Here is a 23,288-nt window from a genome sequence, read left to right as displayed (position 1 = left end):
GGACATTGGAAATGTTTCACTCTGGGCGTACACCTGGACATTGGAAATGTTTCACTCTGGGCTTACACCTGGAGATTGGAAATGTTTTACTCTGGGCTTACACCTGGATATTGGAAATGTTTTACTCTTGGCTTACACCTGGAGATTGGAAATGTTTTACTCTGGGCTTACACCTGGAGATTGGAAATTTTTCACTCTGGGCGTACACCTGGAGATTGGAAATGTTTCACTCTGGGCTTACACCTGGAGACTGGAAATGTTTTACTCTGGGCTTACACCTGGAGATTGGAAATGTTTTACTCTGGGCTTACACCTGGAGATTGGAAATGTTTCACTCTGGGCTTACACCTGGAGATTGGAAATGTTTCACTCTGGGCGTACAACTGGAGATTGGAAATGTTTCACTCTGGGCTTACACCTGGAGATTGGAAATGTTTTACTCTGGGCTTACACCTGGACATTGGAAATGTTTCAATCTGGGCGTACACCTGGAGATTGGAAATGTTTTACTCTGGGCTTACACCTGGAGATTGGAAATGTTTTACTCTGGGCTTACACCTGGACATTGGAAATGTTTCACTCTGGGCGTACACCTGGAGATTGGAAATGTTTTACTCTGGGCTTACACCTGGAGATTGGAAATGTTTCACTCTGGGCGTACACCTGGAGATTGGAAATGTTTTACTCTGGGCTTACACCTGGAGATTGGAAATGTTTAACTCTGGGTGTACACCTGGAGATTGGAAATGTTTTACTCTTGGCTTACCGCTTCTATGACCAACAGACTGAGTCTCATCCCATGACGCTTTGCTTGTTGATCAATCCTCCCAAGGTAGAGTAATTTGCCGTTGACAGTGCGCCTTACACGATCACCTGTGGGTCGCCATATCTGACCCCCTGAGGGGAGCCACACCTGTCCCAAACACTCCCCATCACCTACAATACACACTCTGGAGGAGCTACCTGAAATTAGGCACTTTGTTATCCATAAACCTATTTCTCTTTCAATTCTCATTTTGATAAAATGATTTACAACAACAATGTACTTTTCCAAAATAGGTTAGTAAACAGAAAAATACACATTTTCACAGCATGCAGCCTTTTTTAGAATGCATTTATATAAAATAGACATTTTTTTTTATCAATGGTCTCTTCCTGAGAGACAATACACTAGTCTACTGTGATATCTCCAGAAAGTTACATGTAAACAATACACTAGTCTACAGTTCACTTGATATGTTCAAACTTTTGTCCTACTCTTCAATTGAAACAAAAAACACATATTATTACAAAATATAAGCAGTTTTCTGTGATTACATGTAACACACCAATGAAGAGCTCTCCCTCGCCCTCTGTTACACAGGCCCCCTGCTCATCTCTCACCTCCACGGCTGTGTCCAGTAGAGGCTCCCCCAGAGGAACAGAGGCTTCTGCAACACTGACAATACACACACAAACACTCCTACATCAAAGCTCATAAAACGCCATGAACACATGGGTAACAATAACTACTTATAAACTTTCAGAAGCTGGATGAAACTACTATGTATGTGTAATGGGTTTGTATGTATGTTATTTAACAGAAGAAAAAAGAGCCTATGTGTATACTGGATGGGGTCTGTAAAGACTAGGGTGCTATTTATGTGTTGATTTCCACGGGCCTTTTGACATCAGGTTTTTTTTTTCCACAGTCACATGCTTTTACTGATTTTTCATTGTTCAATGATAGCAGATGTTCACTTTACATGCAAAGAAAACAGCATAAATGTAAGTAAGGCATTCTTCACTCTAGTCTCCGTCACATGACACTGTCATCCATGAGTTTTCTGCGCTCAACTGTTCTCTGTTCATACACTTCTGGGAGTCATTTCTCTTTTTGTTCAGAAAAGCTCTGTATTCAAACATCCATCAGACAGCTTGTTGGGTCTCTAGCCGGACACTTACACCACTAGACCACTTGAGGTGTTGTGATTGAAAGTGTTTTCTCAGACATGTTTAAGACAGATGAACATGGTACGGGTTGAATGGGTATTTGCTTGTGTCACATGCTTTTGTCATGTGGACTACATCTGAAAATGATCTCCTCCATATTTGGTCAGCCTCATTCAGGGGTGATGTTTACATGTAAACAATATCTCATGTCTACAATAGCTTACTGGGATATCTCCAGAAAGTTACATGTAAACAATACACTAGTCTACAATAGCCCACTGGGATATCTTCAGAAAGTTACATGTAAACAATACACTAGTCTACAGTAGCTTACTGGGATATCTCCAGAAAGTTACATGTAAACAATACACTAGTCTACATTAGCCCACTGGGATATCTCCAGAAAGTTACACGTAAACAATACACTAGTCTACAATATCCCACTGGGATATCTCCAGAAAGTTACATGTAAACAATACACTAGTCTACAATATCCCACTGGAATATCTCCAGAAAGTTACATGTAAACAATACAGTAGTCTACAATATCCCACTGGGATATCTCCAGAAAGTTACATGTAAACAATACACTAGTCTACAGTAGCACACAAGGAAATCTCCAGAAAGTTACATGTAAACAATACACTAGTCTACAGTAGCACACTGGGATATCTCCAGAAAGTTACATGTAAACAATACACTAGTCTACAATAGCCCACTGGAATATAGTCTACAATAGCCCACTGGGATACACAGTCTACAATAGCTCACTGGGATATCTCCAGAAAGTTACATGTAAACAATACACTACTGTACAATAGCCCACTGGGATATCTCCAGAAAGTTACATGTAAACAATACACTAGTCTACAATAGCCCACTGGGATATAGTCTACAATAGCCCACTGGGATATCTCCAGAAAGTTACATGTAAACAATACACTAGTCTACAATAGCCCACTGGAATATAGTCTACAATAGCCCACTGGGATATAGTCTACAATAGCTCACTGGGATATCTCCAGAAAGTTACATGTAAACAATACACTAGTCTACAATAGCCCACTGGGATATAGTCTACAATAGCCCACTGGAATATAGTCTACAATAGCCCACTGGGATATAGTCTACAATAGCTCACTGGGATATCTCCAGAAAGTTACATGTAAACAATACACTAGTCTACAATATCCCACTGGAATATCTCCAGAAAGTTACATGTAAACAATACAGTAGTCTACAATATCCCACTGGGATATCTCCAGAAAGTTACATGTAAACAATACACTAGTCTACAGTAGCACACAAGGAAATCTCCAGAAAGTTACATGTGAACAATACACTAGTCTACAGTAGCACACTGGGATATCTCCAGAAAGTTACATGTAAACAATACACTAGTCTACAATAGCCCACTGGAATATAGTCTACAATAGCCCACTGGGATACACAGTCTACAATAGCTCACTGGGATATCTCCAGAAAGTTACATGTAAACAATACACTACTGTACAATAGCCCACTGGGATATCTCCAGAAAGTTACATGTAAACAATACACTAGTCTACAATAGCCCACTGGGATATAGTCTACAATAGCCCACTGGGATATCTCCAGAAAGTTACATGTAAACAATACACTAGTCTACAATAGCCCACTGGAATATAGTCTACAATAGCTCACTGGGATATCTCCAGAAAGTTACATGTAAACAATACACTAGTCTACAATAGCCCACTGGGATATAGTCTACAATAGCCCACTGGAATATAGTCTACAATAGCCCACTGGGATATAGTCTACAATAGCTCACTGGGATATCTCCAGAAAGTTACATGTAAACAATACACTAGTCTACAACAGCCCACTGGGATATAGTCTACAATAGCCCACTGGGATATAGTCTACAATAGCCCACTGGGATATAGTCTACAATGGCCCACTGGGATATAGTCTACATTAACCCACTGGGATATAGTCTACATTAGCCCACTGGGATATCTCCAGAAAGTTACATGTAAACAATACACTAGTCTACAATAGCCCACTGGGATATAGTCTACAATAGCCCACTGGGATATAGTCTACATTAGCCCACTGGGATATAGTCTACAATAGCTCACTGGGATATCTCCAGAAAGTTACATGTAAACAATACACTAGTCTACAATAGCCCACTGGAATATAGTCTACAATAGCCCACTGGGATATAGTCTACAATAGCTCACTGGGATATCTCCAGAAAGTTACATGTAAACAATACACTAGTCTACAATAGCCCACTGGGATATAGTCTACAATAGCCCACTGGAATATAGTCTACAATAGCCCACTGGGATATAGTCTACAATAGCTCACTGGGATATCTCCAGAAAGTTACATGTAAACAATACACTAGTCTACAACAGCCCACTGGGATATAGTCTACAATAGCCCACTGGGATATAGTCTACAATAGCCCACTGGGATATAGTCTACAATGGCCCACTGGGATATAGTCTACATTAGCCCACTGGGATATAGTCTACATTAGCCCACTGGGATATAGTCTACATTAGCCCACTGGGATATCTCCAGAACCAACTTTTCGAGGACTATTTCGAGGAAATCAGGAGAATCTTATTACAACTTTCTCAAATGATATATTAGACACAATTCTGACTAATATGGCTATTTTCACATACCCTGAAGTTACATCGATGTCTGCGATTCTGTAATATGTTGCCCAGCAGGACACTTCAGTGGTTCCATAAACATTGAACAGTTTGGTCTGGTTGCCACCTGACCGCCATCTTCCCAGCATACTGTACGAGGGACATTTCTCACCTCCAAACACAAGAGTTCTCAATTTGGTCGTCTCACTCAGTAAGCACGACCTGATAAGTTCTGTTCCCAGATTTGAAACTATTGTTGGTGTCACCTGAAACATAACCCATCACACATTATCATCTCACATCAGCTCAGATGGTAGATGACACACATTCTTATGTCCTATGGCCATATATCAGCGCAGATGGTGTGTGACACACCTTATTATCTCTAACGGTCATAAATCAGCTCAGATGGTATGTGACACATTATTATCTCTAATGGTCAGCTCAGATGGTATGTGACACACCTTATCTCACATGGCCATGTGGGCTCAGATGGTATGTGACACACATTATTATCTCACATGGCCATGTCGGTTCAGATGGTATGTGACACACATTATTATCTCTCATGGTCATAAATCACCCCAGATGGTATGTGACACACATTATCTCACATGGCCATGTTGGCTCAGATGGTATGTGACACACATTATTATCTCTCATGGTCATAAATCACCCCAGATGGTATGTGACACACATAATCTCACATGGCCATGTCGGCTCAGATGGTATGTGACACACATAATTATCTCACATGGCCATGTCAGTTCAGATGATATGTAACCCACATTATCTCACATGGCCATGTCAGTTCAGATGGTATGTGACGCACATTATTACCTCACATGGCCAAGTCAGCTCAGATGGTATGTAACACACATTATCTCACATGGCCATGTCAGTTCAGATGGTATGTCACACACATTATTATCCCACATAGCCATGTCAGCTCAGATGGTAGGTGACACATATTATTATCTCACATGGCCATGTCGGTTCAGATGGTATGTGACACATATTATTATTTCACAAGGCCTTATGTCAGCTCAGATGATAGACACATTATTGTCCCACATGGCTATGTCGGCTCAGATGGAATGCGACACATATTATTATTTCACAAGGCCTTATGTCAGCTCAGATGGAATGCGACACACATTATTATCCCACATGGCCATGTCGGCTCAGATGGAATGCGACACATATTATTATTTCACAAGGCCTTATGTCAGCTCAGATGGAATGCGACACACATTATTATCTCACATGGCCATGTCGGTTCAGATAGTATGTGACAATATTATTATTTCACAAGGCCTTATGTCAGCTCAGATGATAGATGACACATTATTATCTCACATGGCCATGTCAGCTCAGATGGTATGTAACACACTTTATTATCTCACATGACCATGTCGGTTCAGATGGTATGTGACACATATTATTATTTTACAAGGCCTTATGTCAGCTCAGATGGAATGCGACATATTATTATCTCACATGGCCATGTCAGCTCAGATGGTATGTAACACACATTATTATCCCACATGGCCATGTCGGTTCAGATGGTATGTGACACATATTATTATTTTACAAGGCCTTATGTCAGCTCAGATGGAATGTGACACATATTATTATCTCACATGGCCATGTCAGCTCAGATGGTATGTAACACACATTATTATCTCACATGGCCATGTCAGTTCAGATGGTAGATGACACATTATTATCTCACATGGCCATGTCGGTTCAGATGGTATGTGACACATATTATTATTTTACAAGGCCTTATGTCAGCTCAGATGGAATGCGACACATATTATTATCTCACATGGCCATGTCAGCTCAGATGGTAGGTGACACACTATTAGTTCATATGATGTCTTAGCTATAGAACTGTCACATGGTGTCTTACCTGTTGAACTGTCACATCACATGATGTCTTACCTGTAGAGCTGTCACACAATATCTCACCTGAAGAACTACCACATGATGTCTTACATGAAACACTGTCTCATGATGTCTCACCTGTAAAACTGTCACATGATTTCTCACCTGTAGAACCGGCACATGCTGTCTTACCTGTAGAATTACCACATCTTGTCTCACCTGAAGAACTGTCACATGATGTCTCAACTGCTGAGCCATCACATGATATCTCACCTGTACAAATGGCACATCACACGATGTCTTACCTGAAGAACTGTCACATGTCACACCTGAAGACCTACCACATGAAGACCTATCACATGATGTCCTACATGAAAAACTGCATCATGATGTCTCACCTGTCTCACCCATGATTCCCTCAACTGTAGAACTGTCACATGATATCTCACCTGTAGAGCTGTCACATGATGTCTTACCTGTAGAGCTGTCATATGATGTCTTACCTGTACAACTGTCAAGGTTGTCTCACCTGAAGAACTAACACATGTTGTCTTACATGTACAACTGTCTCATGATGTCTCCCCTGTAGAGCTGTCACATGATGTATCACCTGTAGAACTGCCACATGTTGTCTCATCTGAAGAGCTGTCACATGATATCTCACCTGTACAACTGCCACATGATGTCTTACCTCTACAACTGTCACATGTTGTTTCACCTGTAGAACTACCACATGTTGTCTTAAATGTAAAACGGTCTCAAGATATCTCACCTGTAGAACTGTCACAGGATGTCTTACCTGTAGAACTGTCATATGATGTCTCACCTGAAAAATTACCACATGATGTCTTACATGCAAAACTGTCTCATGATATCTCACCCGTAGAACTGCCACATGATCTCTTACCTGTACAACTGTCACATGTTGTCTCACATGTAGATCTACCACCTGTTGCCTTAAAGGTAAAACTGTCTCAAGATATCTCACCTGTAGAGCTGTCTCACCTGAAGAATTACCACATGATGTCTTACATGTAAAACTGTCCCATGATATCTCACCTGTTCAATTGCCACATTATGTCTTACCTGTACAACTGTCTCATGTTGTCTCACCTGTAGAACTACCACCTGTTTTCTTACATGTAAAACTGCCTCAAGATATCTCACCTGTAGAACCGTCATATGATGTCTCACCTGAAGAATTACCACATGATGTCTTACATGTAAAACTGTCTCGTGATATCTCACCTGTAGAACTGTCACATGATGTCTTATCTGTAGAACTGTCATACGATGTCTCACCTGAAGAATTATCACATGATGTCTTACATGTAAAACTGTCTCATGATGTCTCACTTGTAGAACTGTCACACGATGTCTTACCTGTAGAGCTGTCACATACTGTCTTACCTCAACAACTTCCACATGTCTTACATGTAAAACCGTCTCATGATATCTCACCTGTAGAAATGTTTCATGATGTCTCACTTGTAGAACTATCACATGGTGTCTTACCTGTAACACTGTCATATGATGTATCACCTGAAGAAATGTCACATGATATCTCACCTGTACAACCGGCACATGATGTCTTACCTGTAGAACTGGAACATGTTGTCTCACCTGGAGAACTATCACATGATGTCTTACATGTAAAACTGTCTCAAGATGTCTTACCTGTAGAACTATCACATGCTGTCTCACCTGTAGAACTGACACATGTTGTCTCACCTGCAGAACTGTCACATGATGTCTGTCAGTCACCATGTTGACAAACTTCCTGGGAACCATTCTGATCAGCTGTAGTGTGATCAGAATGCGAGCTCCAGAGGTCAAGGCCAGGAATATCTCCACAATGCTGGGGTCAAAGGTCAGAGGTGACGCCAGGAAGAGCAGATCATCCTCACTCAGCTCAAAGATTTCACTAAACAATAAACGGATAATGACATAACATAATCAAGAAAATCTCTACTACACTGCAATCAAAGGTCAAAAGTGAGGCCAGGAAGACAAGGTTGCCCTCACTCAGCTCATAGACTTTATTCAGTGGTTTAGACACAGTGTTTATAACACACCAGTCACTACATTCCCAGCCAACCTACACAGCTATAGTAGTTTAGTCCCAGTGTTATAACACACCAATCACTACATCCCCAGCCCACCTCACACCTATAGTAGTTTAGTCACAGTGTTTATAACACAACAGTCACTACATCCCCAGCCCACCTCACACCTAGAGTAGTTTGGTCACAGTGTTTATAACACAACAGTCACTACATCCCCAGCCCACATCACAGCTATAGTAGTTTAGTCCCAGTGTTATAACACAACAGTCACTACATCCCCAGCCCACATCACAGCTATAGTAGTTTAGTCACAGTGTTATAACACACCAGTCACTACATCCCCAGCCCACCTCACAGCTATAGTAGTTCATAGTAGAAGTGTTATAACACACCAGTCACTACATCCCCAGCCTACCTACATATTGTAAAGTACTTCTTATTTGCTGGAATTAATTTTCGCGTATTTAAGAAAATACTGAAAAGCAAATCTTAAAATTTTCCAAGATATAATACGGCCAAAATTGTTCAAGCATGTCAAGCAGGTATCTTCATTGATGGCTTAAATCTCCTTTGTTTCCTGCGCTGTTGCTAATCCTCATGATCTGGATCAAAGATTAAAACAGTCGGGGATGGATTATCACTAAGTAAGAAGATTACTTTCGCACCTACTGTGAGCAGTACTCAAACAGGTCTCACTTCTTTTCGAATCATTGATGAGTGCTTTTAAACACCTGGCAAAGTGACCTGTCGCCTTTAGAGCAGTTCAACATAAAACATATATTCACCATTATCGGCACCAGTCACTCATTCTTTATCAAGCAACATGGTAAGTTTTGCATTGTTTTCATCGTCCTCTGTAGCAGGTCAGAAACCACAAACATTGTCGTAGTTGTTAAACGGCCATTATGTTGTTGTACACACTTCACAGTTTGTTAGAAGCTCACTCATTGGACCACAGGAGAGACACAGCCAATGGGATAGTGTGTATCAGAGCCACATTCATTAGAAGCCAGCACATGCTGGTATCTACTTTTCTTCCGCTTTACAAGCATAGCAAAGATGGATCAAATTAAAAACGAATAAACTCATACTTTGTTTTATACTCACCAAGCCTTAGCATCAGAGTTTGCATATACTTAAACCATAATTTCCCTTCTTTACTGTTAAAAAATTTACCTAGCCCGTAGGGCTTTCTCAGCACAACTCCCATCACCCTGGCAAAGATTTCACTTCATTATTACTACTACCTCTAGTATATGATTCAATACTGGATATTTTTTTTACTGGAATTATTTTTCGCAGTAATTTATTGACTGTGAAATCGGCGAAAATTAGTTCCACACAAACATTAAGTACTTCACAGTAGCTATAGTAGTTTAGTCACAGTGTTATAACACACCCACCGCTACATCCCCATAGCTGTAGTAGTTTACTCACAGTGTTATAACACACCAGTCACTACATCCCTAGTCCACCTACATAGCTACAGTAGTTTAGTCACAGTGTTTATAATGCACCAGCCACTGCCTTACAGCGTAACATATCCGGTCACAGTAGCATCATAATACTATAATGTTTAAAGCCTCTCTCACCAGCACATATTACCTCTTACCTGAGATGAACGATGTTTGGTACAATACATCTGTGTGGAACTCTCACGACCTTAGGCACACCTGTCGTCCCTGATGTAGTTATGCAGTATGCAGTTATCTCCCCTGCTCTTACCCTTACAGAAGAGGTATAACATTTGCCTGATGTCAATCTAAGGATGAGGTAGCCACAGTCCAAGAGGAATGTATTTGGGGATAGGCTAACAGAAATATCAGCTCTCCTCAGAAAACACTCAACTTCCTGAAGAAGGGAGACATTATTTCATTTAAGTTCAACTATTTCAACTGTTATCATTGTTTATTTAAAAATTTTACAACTTTTTGCAATATTTCTACAAAGTACACTTTAATCTTTTTTATCATCTTGAATCCTCAATATTAGCCAACACCACCAAACTATATGTAGTTGTGTGTCAATCCAATTAGTTCTTTGAGTGCCTAAACCACAATCTGAAGATGTGGTTTTCACAACTGATCAGATCTGGGTCACAGCCTGTCATGTCATTTTCACAACTGATCAGATCTAGGTCACAACCTGTCAAGTCATTTTCACAACTGATCAGATCTGGGTCACAGCCTGTCATGTCATTTTCACAATTGACCAGATCTGGGTCACAACCTGTCATGTCATTTTCACAACTGACCAGCCTGTCATGTCATTTTCACAACTGATCAGATCTGGGTCACAACCTGTCATGTCATTTTCACAACTGATCAGATCTGGGTCACAACCTGTCATGTCCTTTTCACAACTGTTTATGTCATGGTTGAACAATGTATTTATCTCTGTTGTCCTTTTCCAGTGGTACGTAAGCTAACACTGCCGACTCCTAACCTGTAAGCTATCCACATCAATGATCAAGTAGTCCACTTCCAACAGCCTGAGCCCTTGTAAGCTGTATCTTCCTCCATAAAGGTCAACAGGGTGAAAGGATGACCCGGCACTCAGTATACTAGAAACAGATACATGTATATTTGTGTTGTAAAACTAGTGATCAATGGCCTGAGTTTGGCAGTGAATGAATCGCCCATGTCCTGGTATCAGTACATTCTGTCAGGAGTGTAACATTGCTTCATCTACCCTGAAACGTTGCCTATATGGATTATATGTTATCCACAGATTCACTAGTTCAGAATTTTTAAGAGACTGTAATGTTTTGATTGGTAAATGAATATATATTTCTATAAATTTCAGCAATGCCATGCACAGAGAGCCCTGAAATGTTTCCTACCCAAGCAGTAAAGATGGTAACATATCCGTAGGAGGGCAGCACAGGCCAATGACTCTGCCGCAGGCATCCAGCTCTTTAAGGGCATCCTTAATCTAAAATAGACGTAAATGTTTTACTGACATTTGACTTTACTAATTATGATAACAATACAAATCTGCATAAGAACTTAACCTTGTTCTTTCATACTTCCTAATAAAAATGACATTTCATACCATGACAAAATTAGACATGTCACGCCATGTTTCCTTGGCCCCAGGATTTCATGACATTGTGTCATTATTGTATTACTTATTCATTTGCCTGGCTTTTTTCTGATCTTTTTTTTTTTTTTTTTTTGGACTGCTGCTCTGCAATTTTTCACTTAGTGACCAGTTTTGTAGGTGGAGGATACCGGAGTGCCTCCAGCAAATCAATGACAAGTTACTGGAACTGTCCCAGTAGTGTGCAGATTTGCATGTGATATTCATGTTGGGCACATGGACTTTTATGAATGTATTACTGGACAAATAGTCATACAAGTGCTGCTGACCCCTTATTGTTACCTAGGCAACCATAATGACCTCCCCTTGTATCCCTCCACCCTGTTTTCTCATAATTAGGTCAGCTTTGCCCGGCCTTATCTCAAACACATGACCTTGTTAAAGAAGGTTATATGGTTTCCAGGGTAGCACTATATCTCACTGAGCCAGCAATGGCTGAGATTACCTGTTGAGCATCCTTCTGTACCTGTCTATAGGTTTTTCTCACAATGTTTTCTCCATCGTCATACAAAACGGCAATATGATGAGCGTATTTGACAGCTGCAGCATCAAACAGGCTATGAAGAGTTTGTGTCATGGTGCAGTCAGTCTACCTAAATCTTCAATCATCAACAAACCACATTCTCCAAGCTATTTGGCTTTTATGGGTCAGATCACATCCACTGTGGAAAATACAGAGGTATTATCAATTATACATACATCATGGCATGCTTACACATATATACAGTGTGCTTTTATATATTTATTTGTTTGGTGTTTTACGCCATACTCAAGAATATTTCACTTCCATGACTGCGGCCAGCATTATAATGGGAAGGAACTGGGCAGACCCTGGGGAAAACCCACAACCATCCACCAGTTGCTGATAGGCCTTCCCAAGTACCAAGTACGGCCAAAGGGGAAACCAGCATGAGCTGGGCTTGAACTGACAGTGACCGCAATGGTGAGAGACTTCCGAGTCATTGTCATGACTGCTTCTCACTCGCATGCCAACCACCTCGGCCACATTGGCCCCCTATAGGCCCCTACAGTGTGCTGTATTTATTGTGAAGTAGGCCTACTGCTGTAATATTGTAGTGATAACATCGTGCAGTACCTTGAAGTTCATACAGCTCACTGACATCATGATTGAGACACCCGGCCTAGCTCGTCCCCTCCAGGGTACCACTCATTTCCGTAATCCTGACGTCGTCTTCATCTCAGTAAAATAACCTTCAGTTTGTTATGAAATAAATAACAAGTAAATAAATAAATAAAGGAACATTATCATGTAGACTGTATCAATCTACTTAATAAATCCGTCATTAGGTTAAGGGTCTACCAGTAGGGTTAATTTATCAGCCCAGTTACAAATTGGGTTACATTTTAGCGATATGTTGAGGGTAACCATCAGATGGTTTCACCTGCTATAGACTTGGTGCATGTGTAACAACCAAACGTTTCAGTGCATACATCTAAGAATGCAGTGTACTGTGTGTAGTACATGTATCTTAAGTTTACAAGTGGGCTATCTCTTAACTTTTGGAGTAAGCTAACTTCGTGAGTAAGAAAATAACAATGAATAACAATGATACACTGTTTCTACAACTTTCTTGATATGTTTCTGTTAGGCCGGTGAATGCAAATACTTGACTAACACCATATATGCCATATTTCTTAGGCAAAAAGCAAGGTAAATGTAATTAATTTTGGAGGTAATACGCAATTTAGATAAAATTGCTTGGTTGTAACTACAAAAATTGTTACTGTATGAAAATGAGTTTTTTTTTCTAATAAAATAACAATTTTACCGGATATAAGTCAGATCCAATATACAAGTGCACTCTCTCTCCAGACGAGGGAACGGGGAACAGACCGAAAAAGGGATATATTTTTCTTCATTTTGTGTGAGTTTCGCGAACAAATTTGTGAAATAACGACCTGTACTGCTTAAATCTGCAAATCTCACGCAAACAAGCGTCGTTGTTTAGATACACAGGTCTTCTTTGTTATCTTATGTAATGTGACAGGTGCTTGTTGTTGTTGTACTTACATTACTAACAGCAACTGCTGATATTGTAGAATTCATGATTATGTTGTGTGAAATACGCACTCTGGATGTGCATTTTGGCCACATTTACAGATACTGAAGTCGTTTGATCAAATGTCAATGTTATAGTCAATACTGGCATATTGAAATCAATGTGTTATTAATTTATTACATGTTAATCCATTTTCAGACAACACTTCTTCCTGTAATGTACCTTGAAGTGTAGCATTTTTCAAATGTCACATTTTACTTTATTTTGATGGATTCATCAGTTCTGTAGGGAAAATTTTTAGGGGAATTTAACACATTTCCTGTTAGAGAAAACTAAAGTGTTGTCCGCTGGGAAAGTGTTTCGTATGGATTTGGTGCCTATGAGGGATTCACATTCACAGGAGTTCCACATAGGGGGCGCACGCACTTATAGCAGAAATTGGGGTGAGAATCCTGTCGGTGAACAGCCTTCACGTACATGGGCAAATGGAGAGTGTTCTCAAATAAAAAAAAAACTATACTCCACCTTTGATTATGACTTATTTGTTTTCTTGTCTTTTGTGGCGATATCCGTATGTTAGTAGTTTATTTAGATCAAACCAAGGTTTAGTCCATCTAGAATTCTGACATTCATCGTAACAGTGAGCCCATCGCTGTCTCTCAAACAAATCATCGCAAGTCAGCTAACTCCAACTCGATGGGAGAGATTTCACTACAGTCCATGCTGATTTCACCCAAATTAACCTGCACTAAAAGTTCTTTTTTATTCCTTTTTGGATTGAATTAAGAAGGCTGAAGTTGTTCTGGCAGGTGAGAATAGAAATATGATAGTTTTCTTAAGGATTTCAGTGCCAAAACTCAGTTGCATTTCAAACCCAGAAGTAGGTCACGGTCATGTCTGTTTATGGTGAGGCAGTCAGTACGACTGAAGTTCTCCGTACCCCGGAGCTCTAGCAGTTAATGTGACCACCACACAGCGAGTTAATTAGTTTCTTAGGTGAGAATGGTAAACTAAGAGGATAGTATTAAAGGTGTAGGGCTAAGACAGGCTATGTGGGCCTAACGTGTAATCTAACCCCAATTTCCGTTACATGTGCAAACGATCCTACTTTCACCACAGAACCCTCGAGAACCTGAATCCCTCCTAGGCCCTATATACAGCTGTATGGTTTATTAACACGATGCTTCTCTGTAGTTACTGGATCTAATAGTCACTTGATAACGATGTTAGTAACTACATCGAAGCATCATGTTAATAAACCATACAGTTGTATATAAGGCCTACTAACATCGTTATCAAGTGATTACTTGATAACGATGTCAGTAACTATATCGAAATGTCATGTTAATAAACCAAATAGTTGTATATCCATAAGAAAGACTTTCTTGGTGTACTTCCTTCCCAACTTTTAATTGCCACTCAAACATGTCAAAATGTTAATTTGTCCGCAAAAACATCATAATGCAGTCTTCATCTGCTTTTACATGTATATACCAAACTTTAGGTGAAATTTAGTATTTGTGGTGAGACATCTTCCAAAGAAGTGCATTTTTAGCCCTGAAATAATTTTACAACTGAAACTTATATTTTCAATTAGGAATCATTGCAAGTAGATAAATGGAATCAGGCACTTAGTAAGTTAGTCAGTGACAGAATTTTAGGCCATATACTACAGTGAGTGTTCCTGAGGGTTTTGATAGGCAGATGAGCCTCTGACCCAAGACTTTCTGGGGATAAATGGAACAATGAAAAGAACAATAGATAAATGGAAGTAGATGCCCTCAGAACATTTCATTAAATATGGTGATGAGAACCCAAGAAAAACATTTATATGGAAGTAGATGCCTTAAATTTATTTATTTATTTATTTGATTGGTGTTTTACCCCGTACTCAAGAATATTTCACTGATACGACGGTGGCCAGCATTGTGGTGGGTGTAAACCGAGCAGAGCCCGGGGGAAACACACAATCATCCGCAGGTTGGGATAATGGGATAAATTGTTCCTTTTTATTGTTCTGAGGGCATCTACTTCCATTCATCTATTGTTCTTTTTACAAATGCAACCTGCGGATGGTCGTGGGTCCCCACAGGGCCCACAGGGCTTTGCCCGGTTTCCTCCCACCATAATGCTGGTTGCCGTCATAAGTGAAATATTCTTGAGTACAGGGTAAAACACCAATCAAATAAAAAAAAGAAATAAATTGAAGGCATCTACTTCCATGTAAATGTTTTTCTTGGGTTCTCATCACCAGATTTAAGTGACTGAGATGCTCTGAAGGCATCTACGCTCATAAAACTGTTTCTCTTGAATTCTCTTCACCAGATTTTGTGAGATCTTCTGAAGGGATCTACTTCCATATAACTGTTTTTTGGGGGTTCTCTTCACCAGATTTAGTAAGATGGCCATAAAGATCAGTGGCGTGCAGAATTTAGATGTGTTCCAGGAAGAGAAGGAGGGTAAACTACGAGAGGTTGGCTCCCAGGCAGTCTGGTCCCTCTCTTCTTGTAAACCAGGTGGGTTTACTCAGTTATTTATTTGCTTTATTTGGTTTTACATCATACTTCGAATATAAAGAGGTTTATAAATGTGAAGAAAATGAGACAGAGAGAAGAACCCATATGAAAAGCTGCATTCCAATGGTAGCTGGATTTGAACCTGCTACTTGAATGCTGAAGGGTTAGTTGACACCTGGCAGAAGCCTAGGAACTAAGGGTACTCCAGGCAGGCTGGGTGTGACATAGTGTGAAATTTGTATGGCAACATCTGCATTAATTTGCGATGTAATTTGGCCAACCACTTCATAATATTCCAAAGTGAACTTATTTTGTTACATGCATCTATTCTGTAAGTATTTTGTTGTTTACAATTTGAGGGTTTGGTGTGGAACAGTTGAGAGATGATTCCAATGACACGTACTGGCAGTCGGACGGCCCACAACCCCATCTCATTAACATACAGTTCCGCCGGAAAACCACAATCCACGATGTCTGTCTGTACGGAGACTACAAAGCTGATGAAAGTTACACCCCCAATAGGTAAAGCTATATTCAAATTACGCTGCAGAAATCATTCTAATGAGGAATTGTCTACCAGATTAGAGAAAATCTACACCTCTGGAAAACACATTTACAGGTTTCAAGGTGAACAGAAGTCTGCCTGTGTACTGGTTAGATGCTATGTAAGATATACTAATGGAAAAAAAGTAACTGTGCATCACAGAAAATGGGACAAAACAAAAGATGTTTGAAAAGTTATAAACCTAACCGTCAATAAACATTTAGCCAAGCATTTTTCATGAAATGTCATGTCACGTATCGCGCTTGGCAAGTGCACTTCGTGTATAATGACATGATTCACATTCTGCATGATGTTTGACACATGAAGTTCACACATCTGATTTCGAAAATTGAAGAATTGTTGATTATTCTTTAGCCTCTAAATGTTGTGGAAAACACGTTAACTTCAACATAAACTGTGCGTACAACATGCCACGGCTTACAGAAAATCAGCGTGGGTATGCTGGAGACTGGAATGGCCCAGAATGAAGTTGCCAGACATTTTGGTGTCCATCGAAACACGATATCCTCTCTATGGCGACGTTTTCAACAGAATGGGAACACGAGAGATTTGCCCCGGTCCAGCGTCCACGTGTAACGTCACATCAGCAAGACAACCATATCCGGCTGACCCATCTAAGGAATCAATTCCAGAGTTCCAGTTTGACTGCTCGGACCATTCCTGGCTTACGCCCAATCAGTTCCAGGACTGTACGGAACCGACTGCGGGAGCGCAACATCCGGCCCAGACGTCCTGCCATACGTCCGATTTTGCTCCAACGTCACCGACAGGCACGTCTTGTCTGGTGCAGACAACATCTACGGTACAGGAGACGAGATTGGGATGGTGTTCTGTTCACTGACGAGTCGAGATTTCATCTGGACGGCTCAGATGGCAGGGCAAGGGTGTACAGACGTCCTGGTGAACAGTATGCTGACGCGTGCGTTGTTCAACGTCGAGCGTTTGGTGGCGGCAGCGTTATGGTATGGGGAGGCATCACATCTCATGGGCGGACCCAACTTGTCATTGTGAATGGCAATCTGACAGGCCTGCGATACAGGGACGAGATCATTCTGCCTCATGTGCAAGCGTTCATTCAAGGACATGGACGTAACATCACACTTCAGCAAGATAATGCCCGTCCACATGTCGCTCGTGTTGTGACGGATTTCTTGAGACAGCACAACATTCCGGTACTCCCTTGGCCAGCAGTTTTTCCTCAGCTGTCCCCTATCGAGCACGCATGGGATGAAATGGAACGGCGATTACGTCAGGGCCTGAATCAGCCATTGACGTTAGCTGATTTGGGACAAATGTTGCTTCAGACATGGAACAACATTCCCCAAGCTTTCTTCACTCACTTAGTGTCGTCTATGCGTCGTCGTTGTCAAGCCTGCATCAACGCCAATGGTGGACACACACGATATTGAGTTTGTAAACTGACTTTTGACACCACATCTCTTCGAGTGCGTGTTATGATGCCTAGTGTCAAATCATAAAGATTTCGAGATTATCCTGTCAACAGTTAAACAGAATACCAAATATCATATTTTTATCTTAATTCATTAGAACATGGCATAACTGCAGATGATGCACAGTTACTTTATCCCAGTAGTATATTAATCCAAAACCCTGACATACACTGGCCACAGGTGGGCTGAAGTCTGCCTGTGTACTGGTTAGATGGCAGGTGAGATATGGATCCAAAACCCTGACAAACACTGGCTTCAGGTGAGGTGAAGTCTACCTGTGTACTGGTTAGATGTTATGTGAGATATGAATCCAAGACCCTGACAAACACTGGCCACAGGTGAGCTGAAGTCTACCTGTGTACTGGTTAGATGCTATGTGAGATATGAATCCAAAACCCTGACAAACACTGGCCACAGGTGAGCTGAAGTCTACCTGTGTACTGGTTAGATGCTATGTGAGATATGAATCCAAAACCCTGACAAACACTGGCCACAGGTGAGCTGAAGTCTACCTGTGTACTGGTTAGATACTATGTGAGATATGAATCCAAAACCCTGACAAACACTGGCCACAGGTGAGCTGAAGTCTACCTGTGTACTGGTTAGATGCTATGTGAGATATGAATCCAAAACCCTGACAAACGCTGGCCACAGGTGAGCTGAAGTCTACCTGTGTACTGGTTAGATGTTATGTGAGATATGAATCCAAGACCCTGACAAACACTGGCCACAGGTGAGCTGAAGTCTCCCTGTGTACTGGTTAGATGCTATGTGAGATATGAATCCAAAACCCTGACAAACACTGGCCACAGGTGAGCTGAAGTCTACCTGTGTACTGGTTAGATGTTATGTGAGATATGAATCCAAGACCCTGACAAACACTGGCCACAGGTGAGCTGAAGTCTGCCTGTGTACTGGTTAGATGCTATGTGAGATATGAATCCAAAACCCTGACAAACGCTGGCCACAGGTGAGCTGAAGTCTCCCTGTGTACTGGTTAGATGCTATGTGAGATATGAATCCAAAACCCTGACAAACACTGGCCACAGGTGAGCTGAAGTCTCCCTGTGTACTGGTTAGATGCTATGTGAGATATGAATCCAAAACCCTGACAAACACTGGCCACAGGTGAGCTGAAGTCTCCCTGTGTACTGGTTAGATGCTATGTGAGATATGAATCCAAAACCCTGACAAACACTGGCCACAGGTGAGCTGAAGTCTCCCTGTGTACTGGTTAGATGCTGTGTAAAATATGAATCCAAAACCCTGACAAATGCTGGCCACAGGTGAGCTGAAGTCTCCCTGTGTACTGGTTAGATGCTATGTGAGATATGAATCCAAAACCCTGACAAACACTGGCCACAGGTGAGCTGAAGTCAACCTGTGTACTGGTTAGATACTATGTGAGATATGAATCCAAAACCCTGACAAACACTGGCCACAGGTGAGCTGAAGTCTCCCTGTGTACTGGTTAGATGCTATGTGAGATATGAATCCAAAACCCTGACAAACACTGGCCACAGGTGAGCTGAAGTCTACCTGGGTATTGGTTAGATGCTATGTGAGATATGAATCCAAAACCCTGACAAACACTGGCCACAGGTGAGCTGAAGTCTGCCTGTGTACTGGTTAGATACTATGTGAGATATGAATCCAAAACCCTGACAAACACTGGTCACAGGTGAGCTGAAGTCTGCCTGTGTACTGGTTAGATGCTATGTAAAATATGAATCCAAAACCCTGACAAATGCTGGCCACAGGTGAGCTGAAGTCTACCTGTGTACTGGTTAGATGCTATGTGAGATATGAATCCAAAACCCTGACAAACACTGGCCACAGGTGAGCTGAAGTCTACCTGTGTACTGGTTAGATACTATGTGAGATATGAATCCAAAAACCTGACAAACACTGGTCACATGTGAGCTGAAGTCTACCTGGGTATTGGTTAGATGCTATGTGAGATATGAATCCAAAACCCTGACAAACACTGGCCACAGGTGAGCTGAAGTCTACCTGTGTACTGGTTAGATGCTATGTGAGATATGAATCCAAAACCCTGATAAACTCTGGCTTCAGGTGTTAGTGTTCAGGTCAGCTGTAGGGAGTTTGTAAGATGTTATTTGAGGAGATGGAATTCCTTGGATTTGTTTTAGCCACCAAACAAATCACAACTGGAATAGTACAAGGCTAACCAGTGAGATGATCTGTAATATATCATACAGTAAACAGATAGGGTGTCCTCCTTGGCCGAGGAGGTAAGTATGCCAGCACGGCGCATTGACCCAGGCCCCTTTCACCAATGCGGTTGCTGTGAGTTCAAGGCCAACTCATGTTGGCATCCTCCCACCATAATGCTGGCCACCATCATGTAAGGTAAATATTCTTGAGTACGCCGATCAAACAAATACATCAATAAATCAAGCAGAGAGGTAAAGTGTAAATCATCACACATGCCTTTATTAGGATCCATTTAGGAAGGTTTGAGTGCCAAGTTTGACAAGCAGTGTGATATTTGCTCGTGGAAGGTTAACTGAATGTTAGTAATCACTTGCGTTGTGTTTTATAGGTTGTCAATCCGAGCAGGGAACCATTTCAATGACCTGGGTGAGGTAGAACAGGTAGAGTTGAGTGAACCTCAGGGCTGGGTCAGCATACCGCTGAGAGATCTGGAGGACAAACCTTTGCGCACGTTCATGATCCAGATAGCTGTCCTTTCAAACCACCAGAACGGTAGGGACACACACATTCGCAGGATAAAGGTTCGCTCACCTGTCCAAGACTTTACCTTTGGTAAACTGCCAAACTTTACCTCATGGAAGTGCTACCAGTTCTCAACAATCAGATGATCTCCTAGGATCTCATTAGGAATAGCATGTGAATAATCATCAACTTTCTTCATCAGGTTATCAGAATGACTACCAGTAGGTCAGTGTGTCATCCTCCATTCACGTAGGCATAAGAGGGCCGTGTATGGCTCAGACAGTTTTTGCACTGGGGCCCTTCCGCTTTCCTGACCTTTACCAACCTTTACCAAGGAGGTCATGTGTTTGATTTCAGCTCTATGTGATTTGGCTGCTGCTTTAAGTAAGGAGATTTGTCAGGTCTTTGGCGAAGGTCGCTGATGTATTCCGGGCACTCTCAATTCCTCTACCAATAAAACTTACAGCCATTTTGTAAAAAATTCACTAAATTTTTTCAGTATTTTTTAGTGAGTGTGGCGTTAAGAGCCAATGAAAGAGCCAAATATATAAGTGAAATCTTGTGCTTTAGAAACTAGGGCTTCTGGTTGACATGGACCCGGTTTCCTAAACACAGAAGGCTTTACATTCCTACAACAGGTACAATGCCCATGTGCCTTCAGTCATTGGTTGTAGTCTCAATTGAACGCATGTAAATGGTATTTTAAAAAAGGTGATACTCAGAGTAAATTGTTGAGTGCACCCTGTGTAGTATGAGTTAGTGAGAAGGTGCAACTAGTTACATGTACATGGTTTTTTTTCCCGTTAGACATATTAAAAAAGATGTCTGAATGAAAATAAATCATTATCTGTGTTTTCTACTACTAGCTGTTATTATGGTTACATGTCTGCATGTTGTCCATCTTTGTATCTTTTTACTTTGATATTCTATTGGCATGTATCTAGTCTCAAAAACAGGAACGACTCAGCCGCGAAAAATGCACTTGCTGACATTATACCTAATGCTCCACCGAACAAAGCTCTGAACAGTAATTATATTTTAATTATCTGCTAGAATGATTATTCTTGTATTCTTGTAGAGGACTTGAGACTCAACAGCGACAACTGCCGCAATGCCAACGTATTTGATCACAAATACAATCTGAAGAAAGTATTTAATCATGTACCTGTATTTTACATATTTGGTCGGGGGTTTTAAGCCATACTGAAATATATTTCACTTATTCGACTGCGGCCAGCATTATGGTGGGAGGAATTTGCCCTGGGCAAACCCACGAGCATCAGTATGTTGAGGCAGACCTTTCCACATACGGCTGAGAACTATTTAACGAGGTCAAAATGACAAATGTGTGACGCGTAGATATGCACACCAAGATGCAGATAACCCTGGATGACAACATCGCTGCCTTTCCGCAGAAAAGCTAGGTGGACGCGGCTAATAACACCAGTTCTTTCTATAGTATAGGAGTTTAATTGTGCCTTCTCGTCACACCGATATCTTTTGTGTAAAACAAGTTTACTGCATTCCAAAAGTCATAAATCCCAATACAAAGCTCACTATACTACCGAATGTACCAACCCCTTTTGAAAGATGTACAAACACCAAGAGAGAAAGAAAAAAAGCCTCTGTCGTAAACAGTATGTGGATTCTGAAGAACTTGAGGTCTGTCTCATTTACCACACCGTACACTGATGATAGATATTGATATATATATTATTAGCAAATTAAAGCTTCAATGTTTGAGTTGTTAATCATCCGCTACGCTTTGCATGTTTCTGTACATATCTCGCCTTGTATCATGTACTATGCTTTGCATGTTTCTGTACATATCTCGCCTTGTGTCATGTACTATGCTTTGCGTGTTTTCTGTACATATCTCGCCTTGTGCCATTTGCTGTGCTTTGCATGTTTTCTGTACATATCTCGCCTTGTATCATGTACTATGCTTTGCATGTTTCTGTACATATCTCGCCTTGTGCCATTTGCTGTGCTTTGCATGTTTTCTGTACATATCTCGCCTTGTGTCATGTACTATGCTTTGCGTGTTTTCTGTACATATCTCGCCTTGTGCCATTTGCTGTGCTTTGCATGTTTTCTGTACATATCTCGCCTTGTGTCATGTACTATGCTTTGCGTGTTTCTGTACATATCTCGCCTTGTGCCATTTGCTGTGCTTTGCGTGTTTTCTGTACATATCTCGCCTTGTGCCATTTGCTGTGCTTTGCATGTTTATGTACATATCTCGCCTTGTATCATGTACTATGCATTGCGTGTTTCTGTACATATCTCACCTTGTATCATGTACTATGCTTTGCGTGTTTCTGTACATATATCGCCTTGTATCATGTACTATGCTTTGCGTGTCTTTCTGTACATATCTCGTCTTGTGTC

At 41.0% G+C, this 23,288-nt stretch overlaps 2 protein-coding genes across 2 annotated transcripts in view; one reads left to right on the top strand and one right to left on the bottom strand.

The window, feature by feature from the left end:
• LOC135473767 (beta-alanine-activating enzyme-like) overlaps nt 1–13,233 on the bottom strand; it is a 33,598-nt gene extending 20,365 nt beyond the window's left edge. Inside the window, 9 exon segments of the mRNA XM_064753654.1 lie at nt 767–963; nt 1,329–1,438; nt 4,617–4,852; nt 8,208–8,400; nt 10,155–10,393; nt 10,988–11,105; nt 11,385–11,476; nt 12,090–12,306; nt 12,741–13,233. Coding sequence (XP_064609724.1) covers nt 767–963; nt 1,329–1,438; nt 4,617–4,852; nt 8,208–8,400; nt 10,155–10,393; nt 10,988–11,105; nt 11,385–11,476; nt 12,090–12,221 — 1,317 coding nt within the window. The 5' untranslated portion in view covers nt 12,222–12,306; nt 12,741–13,233.
• A 247-nt stretch (nt 13,234–13,480) lies between these two features.
• LOC135473106 (anaphase-promoting complex subunit 10-like) lies at nt 13,481–22,874 on the top strand. Its single transcript, XM_064752923.1, has 4 exons — nt 13,481–13,530; nt 16,057–16,181; nt 16,541–16,703; nt 20,764–22,874. Exons 2-4 carry the CDS (start codon nt 16,067–16,069, stop codon nt 21,041–21,043), a joined length of 558 nt encoding a protein of 185 aa, XP_064608993.1. The 5' UTR covers nt 13,481–13,530; nt 16,057–16,066; the 3' UTR covers nt 21,044–22,874.
• The last annotated feature ends 414 nt before the right edge of the window (nt 22,875–23,288 follow it).

The sequence above is a fragment of the Liolophura sinensis genome, chromosome 8 (assembly GCF_032854445.1).
Source record: "Liolophura sinensis isolate JHLJ2023 chromosome 8, CUHK_Ljap_v2, whole genome shotgun sequence".
Taxonomy (NCBI): Eukaryota; Metazoa; Mollusca; class Polyplacophora; order Chitonida; family Chitonidae; genus Liolophura; species Liolophura sinensis.
Note: the sequence above shows the minus strand (reverse complement) of the source record. Positions and strands in the feature narration are given on the sequence as shown.

What these genes read in the sequence shown, in the direction of transcription:
- LOC135473106 (XM_064752923.1), top strand. Translation starts at nt 16,067, where the DNA reads ATGGCCATAAAGATCAGTGGCGTGCAGAATTTAGATGTGTTCCAGGAA. An exon ending in CCTCTCTTCTTGTAAACCAG is followed by an intron (nt 16,182 to 16,540) that starts GTGGGTTTACTC and finishes TTACAATTTGAG; the next exon opens with GGTTTGGTGTGGAACAGTTG. An exon ending in GAAAGTTACACCCCCAATAG is followed by an intron (nt 16,704 to 20,763) that starts GTAAAGCTATAT and finishes TGTGTTTTATAG; the next exon opens with GTTGTCAATCCGAGCAGGGA.